This window comes from Acinonyx jubatus, chromosome F2, assembly GCF_027475565.1.
Source record: "Acinonyx jubatus isolate Ajub_Pintada_27869175 chromosome F2, VMU_Ajub_asm_v1.0, whole genome shotgun sequence".
NCBI classification, from domain to species: Eukaryota; Metazoa; Chordata; class Mammalia; order Carnivora; family Felidae; genus Acinonyx; species Acinonyx jubatus.
This window is the reverse complement of record NC_069394.1, coordinates 63742109-63759673: the sequence shown is the minus strand read 5'-3', so window position 1 is coordinate 63759673 and position 17565 is coordinate 63742109. Positions and strand designations below refer to the sequence as shown.

General features: G+C 36.9%; 1 protein-coding gene across 1 annotated transcript in view; it reads left to right on the top strand.

Annotated features, from left to right (window-relative positions):
- Nucleotides 1–17565, top strand: part of CF2H8orf34 (chromosome F2 C8orf34 homolog) — a 411205-nt gene that overhangs the window by 67061 nt on the left and 326579 nt on the right. The window contains 1 exon segment of the mRNA XM_015084296.3: nt 13281–13428. Within this exon segment, the coding sequence (XP_014939782.3) occupies nt 13281–13428 (148 nt within the window).

The following is a 17565-nucleotide window of genomic DNA, read 5'->3' as shown; positions in this document are numbered from 1 at the left end:
CTTTATCTCTAGTAAAAAAAAAAAAAAAGGTGTAAAGTGTGACATCCATTAAGATAGAATGTGGGTGAGGTGAAGTAAAAGTGTAGATTTTTTTTAAAGGCATAGAGTTTTTTGGGGCACTTGGGTGGCTCAGTCGGTTAAGCGTTCGACTTCGGCTCAGGTCATGATCTCACAGTTCATGGGTTCGAGCCCTGCATTGGGCTCTGTACTGACAGCTTGGAGCCTGGAGCCTGATTCGGATTCTGTGTCTCCCTCTCTCTCTGTTCCTTCCCTGCTCATGCTCTGTCTCTCTCTCTCCTTCAAAAAATAAATTTAAAAAAATTATTAAAAAAAGCATAGAGTTTTTTAATGCATTGAAGGTTGCTTGTTATCAGCTTAAAGTAGACTGTAATGTCTATAAGATATCTATAGAGAAAGGAATTTATATTGCTATATAAAAAAAATCACAAAGAAAAACAAGAGAGAAGGAAGGAAGGAAGGAACAAGAAAAAGTCAGAAAACAGTTAATGAAATGGTAATAATAAATCCTTACTTATCTATAATTACTTCAAATTTAAATGGACTAAATTCTCCAGTCAAAAGACAGAGTGCCTGAATGGATTAAAAACAAGATCTAACAATATGGTGCTTGCAGAAGAATCACTTTAGTTTTAAGAACACACATAGGCTGAAAGTGAAGGGATGATAAATGACTATGTTAAGAGAAAAGAAAAATGTCAAACAACCTAACTACACTACAAGAGTTAGGAAAAAAAAGAGCAAACTAAACCCAAAGTTAGCAGAAGAAATAAAGAGTGGAGGAGAAATAAATAGAGACTAGAAAGACAATAGAAAAAAAAATCAATGAAATGAAGAGCTGGTTTTTTGAAAAGATAAACACAATTGACAAACCTTTAGCTAGATTAACCAAGGGAAGAAAAGAGAGAGGACTCAATAATAAGAATTACAAATGAAAGAGATGCTGGTGGTTTAAAAAAATTTTTTTAAGTTTATTTACTTATTCTGAGAGAGACAGAGACAGCACAAGCGGGGGAGGGACAGAGAGAGAGGGACAGAGAAATCCAAGCAGGCTCCCTGCTGTCAGCTTAGAGCCTGACATAGGGCTCGAACCCACGAAACACGAGATCATGACCGGAACTGAAAGCGAGTCGGACGCTCAACCGAATGAGCCACCAGGCACCCCAATATGCTGGTGATTTTTAGCAAACATTTAAAGAATTAATGCCAGGGGCGCCTGGGTGGCTTAGTCAGTTAAGCTCCAACTTCGGCTCAGGTCATGGTCTCAGGTCATGGTCTCGCTGTTTGTGAGTTCCAGCCTGTGTTGGGCTCTGTGCTGACAGCTTGGAGCCTGGAGCATGTTTCGGATTCTGTATCTCACTCTCTCTCTAACCCTCCCCCGTTCACTCTCTGTCCCTCTGTCTCTCTCTCTCTCAAAAATAAACATTAAAAATTTTTTTAAAGAATTAATGCCAATCCTTCTCAAACTCTTCCAAAAAATTGAAGGGGAGGGAACACTCCCAAATTCATTTTACAAGGCCAGCATTACCCTAATACCAAACCCAGATAAGGACCCTATAAGAAAACTACAAGCCAATATACTTGATAAATATAGATGCAAAAATTATCAACAGATTACTAGAAAACTGAATTTTGACAGCACATTGGAAAGATTATAAACCATGATCAAGTGGGATTTATCCCTGAGTTGCAAGGATGGTTTAACATATGCATACCAATAAACATAATATACCCCATTAACAGATGAAGGGGGGAAAATCACATGATACTCCCAATAGAGGCAGAAAAAACATTTGATGAAATTCAACTTTCATGGTAAAAAACTTCCAACAAATGGGGTATAGAAGGAATATACAATAAACTAAGGACTATGTATGACAATTCCACAGCTAACATTATACTCAGTGGTGAAATCACTGATAAGGGTGACCACACTCATCACTCCTGTTGAATACAGTACTGAAAGTCCTAGCTAGAACAGTTAGTCAAGAAAAAGAAAAAAAAAGACTTCCAAATCAGAAAGAAAGAAGTAAAATTGTCTCTATTTGCAGATGACATAATATTATGTATAAAAAATCCTAAAAACTGCACCAAAAACCTGTTGGAATTAATAAATGAATTCAGTACAATTTCAGGATACAAATCAATATAAAAATCAGTTGCATTTCTATACACCAACAATGAACTATTGGGAAAAGAAATAAAATAATCTCCTTTACAACACCTCTAAAGTAAAGTATATAGCAATAACTTAACCAAGTGAAAGATCTGTACACTGAAAACTATAAGACTTGGATGAAAGAAACTGAAGAAAACACAAATAAATGGAAACATATCCCACGTTCATGGATTATAAGAATTAATATTGTTAAAATGTCTGCACTATTCAAAACCTCAATAGATTCAGTACAATCCCTATCAGAATTCCAATGTCATTTTTCACAGAAATAGAAAAAAAAATACTACAATTTGCATGAAACCACAAGAAACCCAAAATGGATAAAGCAATCTTGAGTAAGAAGAGCACAGCTGTAGGTATTACAATTCCTGATTTCAAATTAGACTCAAAGCTATAGAAATCAAAACAATGTAGTATTGGCATGAAAACAGACACTGTAAATCAATGGAATAGAATAGAGAGCCCAGAAATAAATCCATGCATATATGGTTAACTAATATTTGATAAGGGAGCCAAGAATACTCAATGGAGAAATGACAGTCTTTTCAATAAATAGTGTTAGGAAAACTGGTTATTCATACGGAAAAGGAGTACAATTGGACCCTTGTCTTTCACCACTCATAAACTTTAACTTAAATGGATTAAAGATTTAATCGTAAGGTTTGAAGTTGTAAGAGTCCTAGAAGAAAAACAAAGGAAAAGCTCCTTGACATCAGTCTTGGCAACAATTTTTGTATATAAAACCAAAAGCACAAGCAGTTAAAGCAAAAATAAAAAATTGGGTCTACTTCAAACTAAAAAGAAAATAGCAAAAGAAATAATCAACAAAATGAAAAGGCAACCTATGGAATGGGAAAAAATGTTTGCAAACTAGATAGCTGATAAAGAATTAATATCCACAATATAAGAAACTCATACAACTCAATAGCAAAATAATAATAACAATATGATTAAAAATAGATGACCTGAAGAGACATTTTTACAAAAAACCCAACAACATACAAATGGACAAAGGATACATAAAAAGATGTTCAGTGTTATTAACCATCAGGGAAATGCAAACGAAACCCATAATGAGATACCACCTCACACCTGCTAGAATGGCTATTGTCAAAAGACAAGAGACATATTAAGTATTAGTGAGCATGTGAAGAAAAGGGAGCCCTTTTACACTGTTGGTGGGAAGTAAACTGGTACAGCCACCGTGCAATTAAAACAACAATGAGGTATCATTATAAACCTATAAGAATGTTTAGAATTACTCATTTATTGCTGGTGTGAATGTAAAATACTCCAAAAAAGGCTTATAAGTTCCTTTTAAAAGTAAGAATGACCTTAGCATTACAACCCAACAATTGTATTCTTAAGCATTTGTCCCAGAGAAATGAAAATGTATGTTCACACAAAAGCCTATACATGCATGTTCATGGTAACATTATTCATAATACTTAAGATGTGGAACTAACCAAATGTCCTTCAATGATTATTGATAGTTATTACTGAATGGTTAAACACACTATAGTACATCCACATCTTGGAAATAACACTCAACAATAAAAAAGAATAAACTATTGTTTATTCTTGTGCTTATCAATATAACTTGAATGAGTCTCAAGGAAATTGTGTTGAGTGTAAAAGTCAATTTCAAAAGGATATATACTTCATGATCCCTTTTATATAACATTGTGAAATAACAGAATTGTAGAAATGGAGAATAGAATGTGGTTGCCAGGGCTTAGGTATGGAGCATGGGAGTGGGAGGGTATGAGTATAAAGTAATAGCAAGAAGGAGTCTTGTGATGATGGTGCAGTTAACCATCTCCACATGTGGTAAGATTGTGTAGAGCTACACACATACACACACACACATGCATGTAAACTGGGGAATGTAAGTAAGTTTTACAGATTGTACCAATGTCAATTTCCTAGTTTTGATATTATACTATAGTTTTGCATGATGTTAACATTGCGGCAAGCTGGATGAAGGGTGCATGAACCTTTTTGTACATATCTTTGCAACTTCCTATGAATTTATAGTAATTTCAAAATATACTCCTAAAAACTGCAAATAAGTAATGAAAAGAGGAAATATTAAAAACATCCTTAGAAAATTCACATTTTCTTTAAAGAAATGTGGCTGAATTCTCAAAAATAATAATGGAAACAAGAGAAAATGGAAAGAAAGTAATCCCAATATATAGTTAGATTCAGTGAAAATATCTTTAGGTCTAAAAAAAAAAAGATGGCTGGTACAAAAAAACCCCACAGAATTTGGCACTACTAAAATAAAAGGTATTCCTTATGTTGCTGAGAATGATCCCAGATGGATGGTTGGAGATGAAGGAAGAAATATAGCAATAAAAATAGTAAATATGTGGATACATACAAATGTATGCTAATGCCAGGAGTGATAAATGGAATCAAAGTATTCTAAGTTCCTTGCAAAATCTGAGATGAGGGGAAAGGACCAATGACTTAATGCAGCTAAGTCAGTATTAATTTGTCATCTCTGGAAAGTCACAAAAAGAGTATTAAAGGTGTGTAAGACTTTCAGATTAGCATAAGGAAAAGTTGAATGAATTTTTGTCAATCCAAAGGAGAAAAATGAACAATCTTGACAAAATAAATAGAAAAGTGAGTGATACAAGATCGGATGAATTTTTCCTCAAGCTATCAGAATTTATTGTATAGCTATTAAGATATTGTAATGATGGTGAAGTTTGGCAAATAGATTAATGAAAGAAAAATGTAAGTTCTAGAAATAGGCCACTGGATTTATGACTCTTAGGGTGCTAGAATAGAGTTAGGACTTAACTACGTAGCAGTGTTCACCTATGATAGTCCAATCTATCTATCAACAATTTAAGGTTATGCTTGCCATAGAGACAGAAATGTGTACATTCTTTCCTTAGATGATTAGTTGTAAGAGGAAGTAATGGACACGTACTATTAAATTTCCTCATTATTCTGTCATGCTGAAGACTCTGTTTTCGTTACATATTCTTTACAAATGATGAAAGGCTAAAACAAATAAATTCATACTCAACTGAGAGACATCCTTCTTCTTATCATATGTATATACATACATACATACATACATACATACATACATACGTACGTACATACATCTGCTACTTCCGTCATGGGTTGATTTAATTAATTTCTTTGAGTTTGGAAGTGCTTTATTATTTCTGCTGAGTATCCCTATATTTTACTCCTACAGCGGTATTTTCAAGTGAGATTCTAGAAATTCCTACCTAACACCAAATAAGTTGCTTTGATAGATGTTTATGTTGAACAATATAATACCCTAACTGAAAATATTTCCATGTGGTATGTTAATATTTTTCACTGGAAACCTTGATATTTTCCTGGAAATTTAATTATAAACTTGTACTTTTATATGAAGATTTTCTCAAAGTAGATACTAAATACTCAATAATTTAATCTGAAAGGAAATTTGTGTATTAGAGGAAAGATTAGTAGACATTAGACAAAATATTTCATCACTTGTCATCATTCGATAGTTCCACTGGTTAGATTTACTTATTTGCCTATATTATGAAAAGGATTATAAAACAACTTACTTTTTACTTTCCCTAGATTATCTAGATTATATTCCATAATACACAAAAAGGCTAATTAGATGCCTTTTATTACTTATTATAAATGAGTATTATAAACCTAATTGTATATTAACTTATATTTAAAAAGGGACAAGAGCCTTTTAAAATAGGAATACAGATTTTCTTTTTCCTAGTCCTGTATTGGTGTGTGTGTGTGTGTGTGTGTGTGTGTGTGTTGGTTTGCATTTGTGGGTTGTTGATGAGGGGCAGGTAACCAGAAATACGCAAGGATTTAACAAACACCTTTGTAAAAGTGAACGTACACTAGTTGGGTTGTGCATCTTGTATACAAGCCTTTAATTTATAGTGAATGATTACGTAAAATACCTGACACTTGTACATATTGGATTCAATACATGATAGTTTAATCACTGCTATTCACTTTGCTTCCTTTTCTCTTGAGATCATTGTTCCAATGAAATCTTGGTTTTGATTGGGAATGAGGGAAGTGAGTTTAGGGCAGGTGTGGGCATGGTTCTGAGGTAGAAGAAGGTTGAATGACCAGCAGATAATTTGAGTTCTATGAATAGAAGGGTTTGACAGAAAAACATGAAACAGATGCTTGTCCCCTTCTCACTTGTGCATGGATCCCTAGATGCTGCATTGGAACTTCTTCCTGGCCAAAGGCAAAACCCTTAACAGAGCTTAAAGGTGTAACAAGGCAGGGGAAACAAAACAAAACAAAACAAAACAAAACAAAACAAAACAAAACAAAACAAAAACCTCCTTGTTCGACTTCCATTCAGATAAAATGAAGGAGAGAAAGGAAAGCATGCGTTCCGGTGTGGGTGGAAACCAAATGGGATTTGATCAACTAGGAATGGTGACATCAATTTAAAATGTTTCAGAAAAGTGTTTCTGGGACAACTGAATTTTAAGTGGACATTCTCATGAATTTTTTGGTAGCCCAGTGTCCATTACCTGCCTATATATGACATTAGTTGGGTAGGGGGGTGGAGTCGGTGTTCAAAAGGTTGAGATTTCAAATGCAAATTTTAATAAGATCTAATTAAAAAGAAAACAATTAAAACATGCAGATTTAGACTGAATTCAACCATCAGATCCTAAAACAGTTTCGAACTAAAATAACATTCTACATATAATAATGTTCCATATAGAATTAATATTTAAAATATTTATGGGTGTTGAGTAAAAAATATATCTGATTGACACCACCTCCATAATGGAGTATAATGTCCTGCATATTTACTGATTTAACAAAAGGACTATATAATGAGAAAGCTAGATTTTAGAAATGGATTTGTTTCTCGATAACTTTCTCCTGAGGTTAAGAGGAACAAAAGTAGTACTTACCTGTTAGGGTAATGAAATAAAATGTAACTTAATCCCAAGGAAGTAATTAAGTAAAGTAATTTTGGGGCAGAATGCCATACTGTCTGTATACTCTGGGACCCAGAGCAAGGATTCTTAATTTGGAGTCAGTGAAACCCATGGATGGATAAACAAAATATTATGTAATGTTATGTTAAATTTGGTGTTTGTGTGTACATATGTGCTTTTCTGTTTGTTTTTTGACCAAGGGATCCCATAGCTTTCATTAAATGAAATGATCTTTTATTAAAATAATTTCTACTATTAGCTGATTACTATTCCATTTTTAATAATGACTCTGTGATGAGCTACCGCCTCACTCATGATTTTGCTTGGACATTAAAATAAATAGTGTTTTGAGACAGTCATCATTAGTATTCATTTTCCAGCTCATTGATTTTGATAATGTTATATATAGTACACAGTTGTCTTATTATTAGTTATAATAGCCCTGAATTCCATTTGTCTTTACATGTTTGCATCCAGTAATTGCTTAATGATCTATGTTCTTTAGTTTTTCAAAATTTTTTAGAAGAACGTTATCTTCCTATGTATATTTTTAAAATTAGTGTATTTGAATTGGTACCAGTAACGAAATTGTAATTAACAAGGAAACAGCTATTAGTGCAGGGGACTGTCTCAATATATAGTATATTCATGAAGTTAAAGACTGTAGTTGATAATAAACTATATTAAGAGAACATCTATTAGTTTCATAACCAGAAAAATAAAGCCCAATAAAAAGATGCAATATGCATATATAGCATCAAAAATGTATGCTATAAAAATGTGATAGAAATGGTAATGATAGTAGTAGTAATAACATATAAACATATAAAATATTATGATGCAAATGGATCAAAGTAATCATAAATGTGAAAATATTAGCTAACACATCTTTTGGGTGGATCATTAAGGGTTCAGTCAGGAAAACAGAAGCCACTCTATGTATCTGGGTCTTACAGGGTTTATGTGATGGTGAGTTACAAGGGGGGACACAGAGGCCAGGGAAATGCTGCTGCAGGTTGTGCGGCTTTCACCAAAGGCAGGAGGTGGTGACCCTGAAGATCTCTGCCTGGAACACAGAAGCAGGTGGCTCTCAAATGCTCGCCTGGAAGCTGCTGTTCTCCAGTATCTTTGGGAGCTTCCAGAGTGATCCCAGTCTGCAGTGGTTTCTACAAACTTGCTGGGAAACTTCTGTGAATCTCTCATCTGCCCCACATATGCTTGCATTTAACTCTGGAGAATAATTTCTTCTGCTTCTCTCTCCTGTTTCCCAAGTCTCCTATGAATTCCTCACACTAGGAAACTTTAACCCAGATCATATAAAGGAGATTCTGGGAGACAGTTTCCAGCCTATCAGTGTAGGCTACATATATCCCAAGAACTTTATGAATGCTTTGCAATCATTTTATTTAATCCTCTTGGCAACCCTATGATCTAGGTAGTATGTATTATCATTTACAATTAGTAGATGAAGTTTTGAATGTTAAAGTGATGGTCTTACCCAAAGTCAAACAGCTAATAAGTAGAAGATGACTTAAAGTGTCCATCTGATTTCAAAGCTTTGGTGTGTAATCATTACCTTATCCTGTGTCTTTTGCATTTCGTTTACATTAGTAATATTATTGATATTAGTTAAGTATGAATGAAATCCTCCACTGGTGACAGTTAATACATTCTGTTTGTAACTTGAATGCCTCAAATTTAACTAAGCCTGTGACTGCAAATAGATCACATCAAAATTAATACCTATATTTTATTAATCCCCAGGTCCTTAGACTGAAATTTCCACAAATGTTTTTGTTCCAGGGCAGGAGTGCTATTACCACTTCCATTGTTATTTCAATTTTTATGTGCCCACAACCAACATTTCCCAGGGATCCTTGGCTAAAGGAAGACTTGAAAATCTCTGAAGCAGCAAATTAGGAGGGCGCCCCACACTGTAGGCCAGATTCCTGGGTGAAAAGGGGGCAGGCAAGGCCATTAGTAGAAGAGGCGAAGGCATGCCCTCTCCAAATCTTTTCCAAGTTCAGGGCAGCCATTGAACTGTCGGCCTGAGCCCTAAGGAGGGCTTTCGTCATTGAGCTGGAAGGTGGGGCCTGGTGCATTGTCCTCAGAGCTGGGGAGCAATTCCACGATGTGGTTCGAGCATCCCCATAGGGTCTGAGGGTGGAGGCTCGCGGTATGTTTGTTGGGCGGGCAGGAGGGGTAGGTTTCTGGCAAGGGGCGAGGCTCCGGAGACACAGGGATATCCTGACACCGTGCAGCCAGCTCTGGGGCTACAGGACGGGGTGGTGGTGGTGAGGCGTCTTCAGGGTGTGCCCTGATTTCCGGCCTTCCAGGAAGCTTGCATCCCGGGACAGGTTTGGGGTGGCTCCCCCAAAAAAGCGTTGTCGGTGGCTCTCCTTTGGGCAGTTGCGAAGATAATTGCATCCCAAGGCAGTAAAGGCGTTATGTTACCCAGGGACTCTGCCCCCTAGGAGCTCGCGCGCTGTTAGGGCTCCCGGGTCGGTGGGTGGGTACGCCCTCGACGCCAGCTCGTCAGAAGGTGAGCGCTGCGGTGTGTCTGGATCTGCGCCTGCGCTGGGCCTCCATAGAGGTAGAGCGCGAAGCTTCGAGGGAGCGCCGTGTGCCTGCCTTGTAGGAGCTTGCGCTGCAGGCTCTCTTGGCCGCCACCCAGCACGGCTCACGGGTGGCCAGTGTAGTGCGGACAGCCAGGCGCAGCATCTCCATCTCGGTCAGGTTCTAGCACCCAGGGAATTTCATGTCACAGCTCTTGCACTGATGGTAAGAATTGTAGCTAAGCCCTGCCCCCCCCCCCCCCCCCCGTACCCCCGCTGGAAGCACAGAACATTTCCTCCTCGTATTCAGCCTCCTTACCTGACACCGAATGCTGTTCTGGAATAGCTTCTTCCTTGTGTGAATAATCCTTGTGAAACTTTTCTGCAGTAGGGTTTCTTTCTCCAGCCTGACATCAGGTGCACGACTCCTTTCTCTTTTCTTCAATCTGTGTGCCCCTCTGTTCTCTTTGTATATAAATCTTGGGTGGAGGGGATCATGGTGGTGATCAACCTTTTTGTTGCCAGAGCATCTTTGCAAATACAAGGATTTAAATTTTCAGGTCTGAGAAGAGAGGTTTCTATCCAGTTCAAGTGCTCAAAATTATTCTTCTTCTTTGTTGGTGGATACATGGATTGAGTGGGAGGATAATTCCTTTTATAAATACAATAATCTAAAGCTAGGCTATTGTCCAGCCAAGGTACTCAACATACCCTATGGCAAAAATTAACTATTTTCATTTTGTTTATGACTAAATTTATCCTGTGTCTTTACTATATATTCATTAATGGAAATCAAGGATATCCAAAATTAGTTATGAGACTAGTGATATTTTTAAAATTTAACAATAATTACTTGGCTTATTAAGACTGTATGACCCATCTTCTAAAGACAATATAGGAACACTTTATTTTATTTTAAAAGTAGGAAAATAGACACAGAAACTTTCCATCTAAGTTGAAAGGTAAAAAGGAGTGCATGAGATCTTCAGAGGTTTCAGATTAGAAATTACTGTGGCTTTAAAGCTTTATTATCTGACCTGATTTTGCTTTATCTGAGTGCCCAGGCCTTCTGTGACGAGTAATCCAGTTGGTTCCTCTATTTCTTTTTCATTATTTGTAATGTATGATATATTTATTTATTTATTTAAAAAAAATTTTTTTAGCGTTTTTAATTTTTTTTTTTATTTTTGGGACAGAGAGAGACAGAGCATGAATGGGGGAGGGGCAGAGAGAGAGGGAGACACAGAATCGGAAACAGGCTCCAGGCTCCGAGCCATCAGCCCAGAGCCTGATGCGGGGCTCGAACTCATGGACCGCGAGATCGTGACCTGGCTGAAGTCGGACGTTTAACCGACTGCGCCACCCAGGCGCCCCTGTATGATGTATTTAAATAGAATATGATACATCTATAGAAGCAGAACTCAAAATATTTTACATTACATTCCACTGATATATAATTGGGGTTTAAATGAACCCTGCATTGCTTTAACCACAGTATAGGAATGACCTCTTTAGTTATAATTAATAATTGAGATCTTAAATAAAAGAAAGAAGACCTGTGCCAACTGGTTGCTTGCTTACTTTTTCAGCGTATAAAAAAAAAATCACAGTTGTCTGTTAAATATTTTGCTACATAGTATTTTTGTGGTAGAAATCCTTTGCTCTTTTTAGCTCCAACTCTATGTTCAATCTGCACATTTTTGAGATACCGTGAATTATTTTATCCATGTCTCTGAGATCACCTTGGAATCTTGTCATCTACAAGGTCCATTTAGCCTCTACTCGGGTAAATCAGTGTGTTCCTAGATTGTTGGCAATGTGAACAAATATCCCAGAGATATCATGACAGCAGTTTCTTGTATAGGAAATTTGAAGAGTGTTTTCTGCTGGGCTAAGAAATCTATGCATGCTTTAATTGTTGTTAATTAGGACAAAAAGAGACTTTAATTACTATTACGTACCTGGGGTCAGTAAACTAAGAATTCATTTTTTCATTTATTCATTCATTCATTCAGTACCAGCTATGAGCTCTGTAGAGTTATAGGCTCTAGGGAGAGAGTAGAGATCTCTCTACTCTCATGCTTTCAGTTCTGTGGTAGAGGATGAGCAGAGGCAGGCACAAAAAGATGAACAAATATTAAATGAGATGATTCTGCAGAGTGCTAAATGATAGGAAGAAAATAAGATAATGAAGTGATAAAGACTTATGAAGATGGGTTAGGGTAAGCTTCTCTTAAGAAGATATCATTAGAGACAAATGATGACAAGCCAGGCACCTGAACATCTGAGAGAAGAGCATTCAAGGCAGAAGAAATAGGCCACCAACAAAAAAAGACAATGGGATGGGGAATTTCCAGTATCCCTTCTGTTAGTACTCCTAATATCTGATTTTCTGGCCCACTCATAAGACCACTGTTTGTCACAGAATCTAAACTCAAAATAACCATTGACAGACTAGAATTCTGGGCTAAAACTAGCAAGGTGAAACGTGACTGATGTGAATGTACAATGGTGCATACAAATTCACAAACCTAGTTACACAGCACAAAAGATATCCACGTGGCTTGGCAGCTGTTCTTATGAGAACAGTTTAATTGACCACAAATTGGAGCTTGCTCTTTGCTGTTCCTGACTAGAAAAAAAAAAACAATGTATAGATATCACCCTTCGGCAGCTTTCTGCCCAATTTAAGGCATCATTATAGCTACCCCAAAATGGAACAGCCTGCTTCAGCAAGTAGAGAAATCTCCATTGCTTAACTCACTAAAAAAAAGAAGAATGATTACCCATCAGGGCTTTGGGAAAAAGTAAATATTGTTTGGAGACTAGTTTAAGACATTTTTTGGTTTCTGTGAGTCAGTGGCTTGTTAACTTGCTTCTAATGTTCATTCCAACGATTTTTTTTTTCATTTTGGGATGTGGTTAAGGAAAAAATAACGTTTGTATATAAGGTATATGGTGAAGTCTACCAAAAGTTTAGTTTGTAATGTATTTCTCAAAATAGTAATCTGAAGTTTAAAATTCTTGGGCTATAATTTAAAAAATTGGTTTTTTATTATGTTTCTTTATTTTTGAGAGGCAGAATGCGAGCAGGGGAAGGGAAGAGAGAGAGGGGGACACAGAATCAGAAGCAGGCTCCAGGCTCTGAGCTGTCAGCAGAGAGCCCGACGCGGGGCTCGAAGTAACAAACCAGGAGATCATGACCTGAGCCAAAGTCGGATGCTCAACCGACTGAGCCACCCAGGAGCCCCTTGGGCTATAATTTTTAAAAGAATTTAGATCACAGTTGTAGTATTTCTTTGGCCAAGTAGAATAAGAAAAATAAATGTAAGTAAATATTTCTTGGCTTTGTGTGTGTTAGCTGTGTAACATAGTTTACTCTTCTGTACTTCACTTTCCTCACAAGGAGGACAATAGCTTGTACCTGCCTGAAAATATTATCATTAGGATTAAATCATTTGGTGTATATAAAGTAGGTAGAGCAGTGCTGGCAATAGTAAGTACTATGTAAGTGTTCACAATTATTATTAGATACACATATATGCTGTATTTTGCTTTCAGGAATTAATGACCAAATTAATAACTGAGACACCTGACCAGCCAATCCCATTTCTCATTGACCATCTTCAGTCTAAACAAGGAAACCGCGGACAGCTTCAAAGAACTTTATCTGGATCTGCAGCTCTCTGGGCAGAAAGTGAAATAGCAGGTAAGTAAAAAAATATATTTTACAGTTGATTTTGTTACATTTAATTAAAAAATGTACAATAATCTTTCTGATTATAAGATAAATGTAAATGGTTACTAAGGGTTTCATGTATTCATTTGTAACTTAACCCATATGCTAAAGTTTCGCTCATGTATGGAATTTAAGAGACAAAATTAACGAACAAATGAAAAAAGACAAAAAAGAGTCTTAAATGCAGAGAACACACTAGTGGTTGCCAGAGGGGAGGTGAGGGGGAGGGGTGAAAAAGATAAAGAGGATCAAGAGTACATTTATCTTGATGACCACTAAGTAATGTATAGAATTGTTGAATCATTATATTGTACACCTGAAACTACTACAACCTGTATGTTAATAATACTTAAATAAAAAAGAAAAAAAATTAATTTTCCATAAGATACTCTTTAATTTGAACATATTGTTATATATTATGCTATGTATCATGCTTCAAGATATGAGAATCTGTATATTCCATTTTAATAGAAGATTCAGATTTGCAGAAAAAGGTTTCATTCCATATTAATTCAAACTAACTTTTCTTTCTTTTCATAAAGAATTTGAATTCAGGGCTTATAGCTTATCTGTAGAAAGGTAAACAAAGATTTTTAGGAAGTTACCTTTCACTTTGTCCAAACTAATGATTATTCTCTATTTCCCGTGGCACCCATTGTTATCTTATGTAGTAAGTTCACCCTTACGTGGATTCATTTACTCCGGTCGTTGGGGAACCAACCTTACCAAGTCTGCAATAGCCTCATCTCCCCAATAAGCACTGAGAGAACTGGGTAGATTTGACTTTGATCTTCGCTTATAGAATGTGTCCGACAGTTTTTTTCTTCTACGTACTGGCTTGTTGGTTTGCCATTTACTTATGAAACCAAATCCCCTATGCCTGTTGCATCAGTAGGCAACTCCTTGCCTAATTTCCATGGAAATCTGTTTGATATGACTCCACATGTTTTCCTGGAATGACATCTTCTTCACTTCTCTCATCCTTTTCATGCTCTATGAGATCCCATGAAAGGATTTTGGTCTTCTTTGGCTATATTCTCATACTGGTACCTTCTTGAGACCATGTTTCAAAGCCACACTCAAGTGGGTAGGGAATAGGGTATCCTCTGAAAAATGTAGAGCTCTCTGGTATCAGTTATCCATACAGAAGTATCTGCATTATATAGGAAACTAGGATATGAACTTTTGGCATATGAAAGAGAATCCTTGCTTTTTCCTGGCCTTTCTTGGGTTTAGATTTTAAGTAGCATGGGTATATAGGCATGAACTTTGGTTTGTAGGTGCAAAGTTGGCACTCATCATGTAAAGGCAGACTATATGAAACTTACGAGCCCAGTGAGGTCGTATGAGCCCACATTTATAAATTGTAGTATCTGGAGAGATAGTAGTATGTTAAACTCTGCGGTTTTAATCATCACACATTTAGGATCTCATACTTTCCGTGGATCAGAAGTCCATACCTGGAGCAACTAGATCCTCTGTCTAACCTCACAAGGCTGGAAATTAAGATATTGGCCTGGTTGCATTCTCATCTGGAGGTTGGAATAAGAAAGATCTGGCTTCCAAATTCATTCAGACTGTTGGCAGCATTAATTTACTTGTGGCTGTATGACTGAGGTTTCCGTTTTCTTGCTGGATTTTAGCCCGGGTTGCTCTCAACTCCTAGATGCAATTCACAGTTCTTTGCCATGTGGCTTTCACATCATGGAAGCTGACTTCCTTAAAATCAGCAAGGGACTTTCTCTTATTCAAGTCTACTGAGCATATATAATATAGCATAATCATAGCATTGACATCCTATCATCTTTACCATATTCTGTTGGTTTGAAGCAAGTCAGAGGTCCTATCTACTACACTTAAGGGGAGGGAATTATATAGGGCATAATGTCAGGGGCAAAAATAATGGGAGTCATCTTAGAACTCTGACCAGCACAAGTACTGCTTGGAGAGGGTGAAGGAGGGGAGGAGATTTTTACAGCCCCCAATTTACTGACTTGGGTAACATCATACATGCATATTTCACAAAGCAAGATGGGAACACAGGAGTAAATTTATGAAGGACAATAATAAGTCCACTTCCTGTTGATCACTTTGAGTTTCCCATGGGGCATTTTAGTAGGTATTTCCAGCAAGCAGTTAGATATGAGTCTAAAACTCTGGGGACAGGTCAAGGCAGGACTCACAGAGTGGCATTCAGTATGATGCAAGTTATGATAACCAATGGAAGAAATTGTGGTCAAATTTGTAGGTAAAGTAGGAGATGGACTGGGGGAAGCAAGTGTGGGATTACGTCTGATGCCTAAAATTTTGTCTTTTTATTAAGAAGTGAGATTGTTTGATGGGAGTATTAGCAATCAAAAAGAATGAAATCTTGCCATTTGCAACTACATGGATGGAACTAGAAGGTATTATGATAAGCGAAATTAGTCAGGGAAAGACAAATATCATATGACTTCACTCATATGAGGACTTTAAGATACAAAACAGATGAACATAAGGGAATGGAAGCAAAAATAATATAAGAACAGGGAGGGGTACAAAACATACAAGACTCTTAAATATGGAGAACAAACAGAGGGTTACTGGAGGGGTTTTGGGAGGGGGGATGGGCTAAATGGGTAAGGGGCATTAAGGAATCTACTTCTAAAATCATTGTTGCACTATATGCTAACTTGGATGTAAATTTAAAAAAATATATAATAATTTAAAAAACTAAAAAAAAAAGAAGTGAGATTGTTTGCTGAGGACAACAGGATTGGGTATTGGATAGGGGAGATTAGAGTGAGTGATGCCAATTGTGAAAAGTCACCAAGGAGAAGAAAACAAGAATTGACGAAAGGAAAAAAAAAAGACTATGAGGCAGTTCTGGGGCCTCTCTGAAGTTGAAGACATGAGTTAAACATAGAAACCATTAGCACGGTTGTGCTATTTCTCCAACAGTGCCCAGAAGTAGTGGGAAGCAAACAGGACAGACAGTTGGAGGCACTGATTGAGAATTGTGGTTGTGGCACGGCAAGGGCGGAGGGCAAAATAACAGTTTAGCACAGCAATTGAGGACGTTTGGGAGCAATTTATGCAAGTGATCGAAGCACAAGGTCTAGTATGAGAAGGTAGTGAGCAAAGATAGGAAAACAGTTAGACAAAAAAAGCAGATCAGAGAGCTAAAGACCTTTTGGAAGGCTGGTGCAGTGTAGGTGCAGTGAAAATATAAGAGATGTAGAAGGACAGGGGATTGTGATAGTTGAGAGAAAAAAACAGGTGGAATGAGTCCCGATGATGAGAATGTCCTGTTGGTAGCTTTAGTTTTGGGGTGTCTTAATTATTAGGGAAGTGAAGCTTTTAGAGTTAGGGAGGACAGGAAGTATGAGACTTCATGCATGATTTATCTGAGGATTAAGAAGATGAAGCCAGAGTTTCATTCAAGTTGTTGAAAAGTTAAGGGAGACTGTGCCAAGGTCTTAAGTCGGGCTGTGGAGTAATCAGGAGCAGAAAGATGGTAACAATGAAGAGTGCTGAATAGCATAAGCAGGCAGCATATACTGCAAAAGAGAAGGGACTTCCCACTTAACATTGTTGGGCCAGGAGAACCCAATCTTTGGTGGGTACCACATGGGACAACGAGCCTTCCATTCCAGGAAGCTGCAGAGGAGGGAGCGCTCTTGTGGAAAGAGTGAGGTGTCTCTTCAGACATGAGGATAGAGAAATGTTTGTTTACCATGGAATGTATGCCCCAGAAGGTGAAAAGGAAAAATTTTAGAGAGAAAGAGTATGACAGGAGGGAGAAGTAAAGCATAGGATAATTCTTGGATATGAATATAAGTGGTGACGTTATAATTTAGGTGACAATAAGTAATGCCAGTTTACATCTTGACTACAGTTTTGAATTGTTTTCTTCTGGTGCATCTTCTAATTAGCAAGAAAATTTGTTAATATTCAAGGTATAGTGGTATAATACCTTTTGAAAATATCTGAGGTTGTCCTTTTATTGCCTTTAAATATATCTAGCAATGTGGGCCACAGCATCATCTAAAAGTCTGTCATTTAGCATTGTTGAGGAGAAACTTGAAACCTGCCTTATTTTTATTTCTTTTTCGATATTCTAATTAT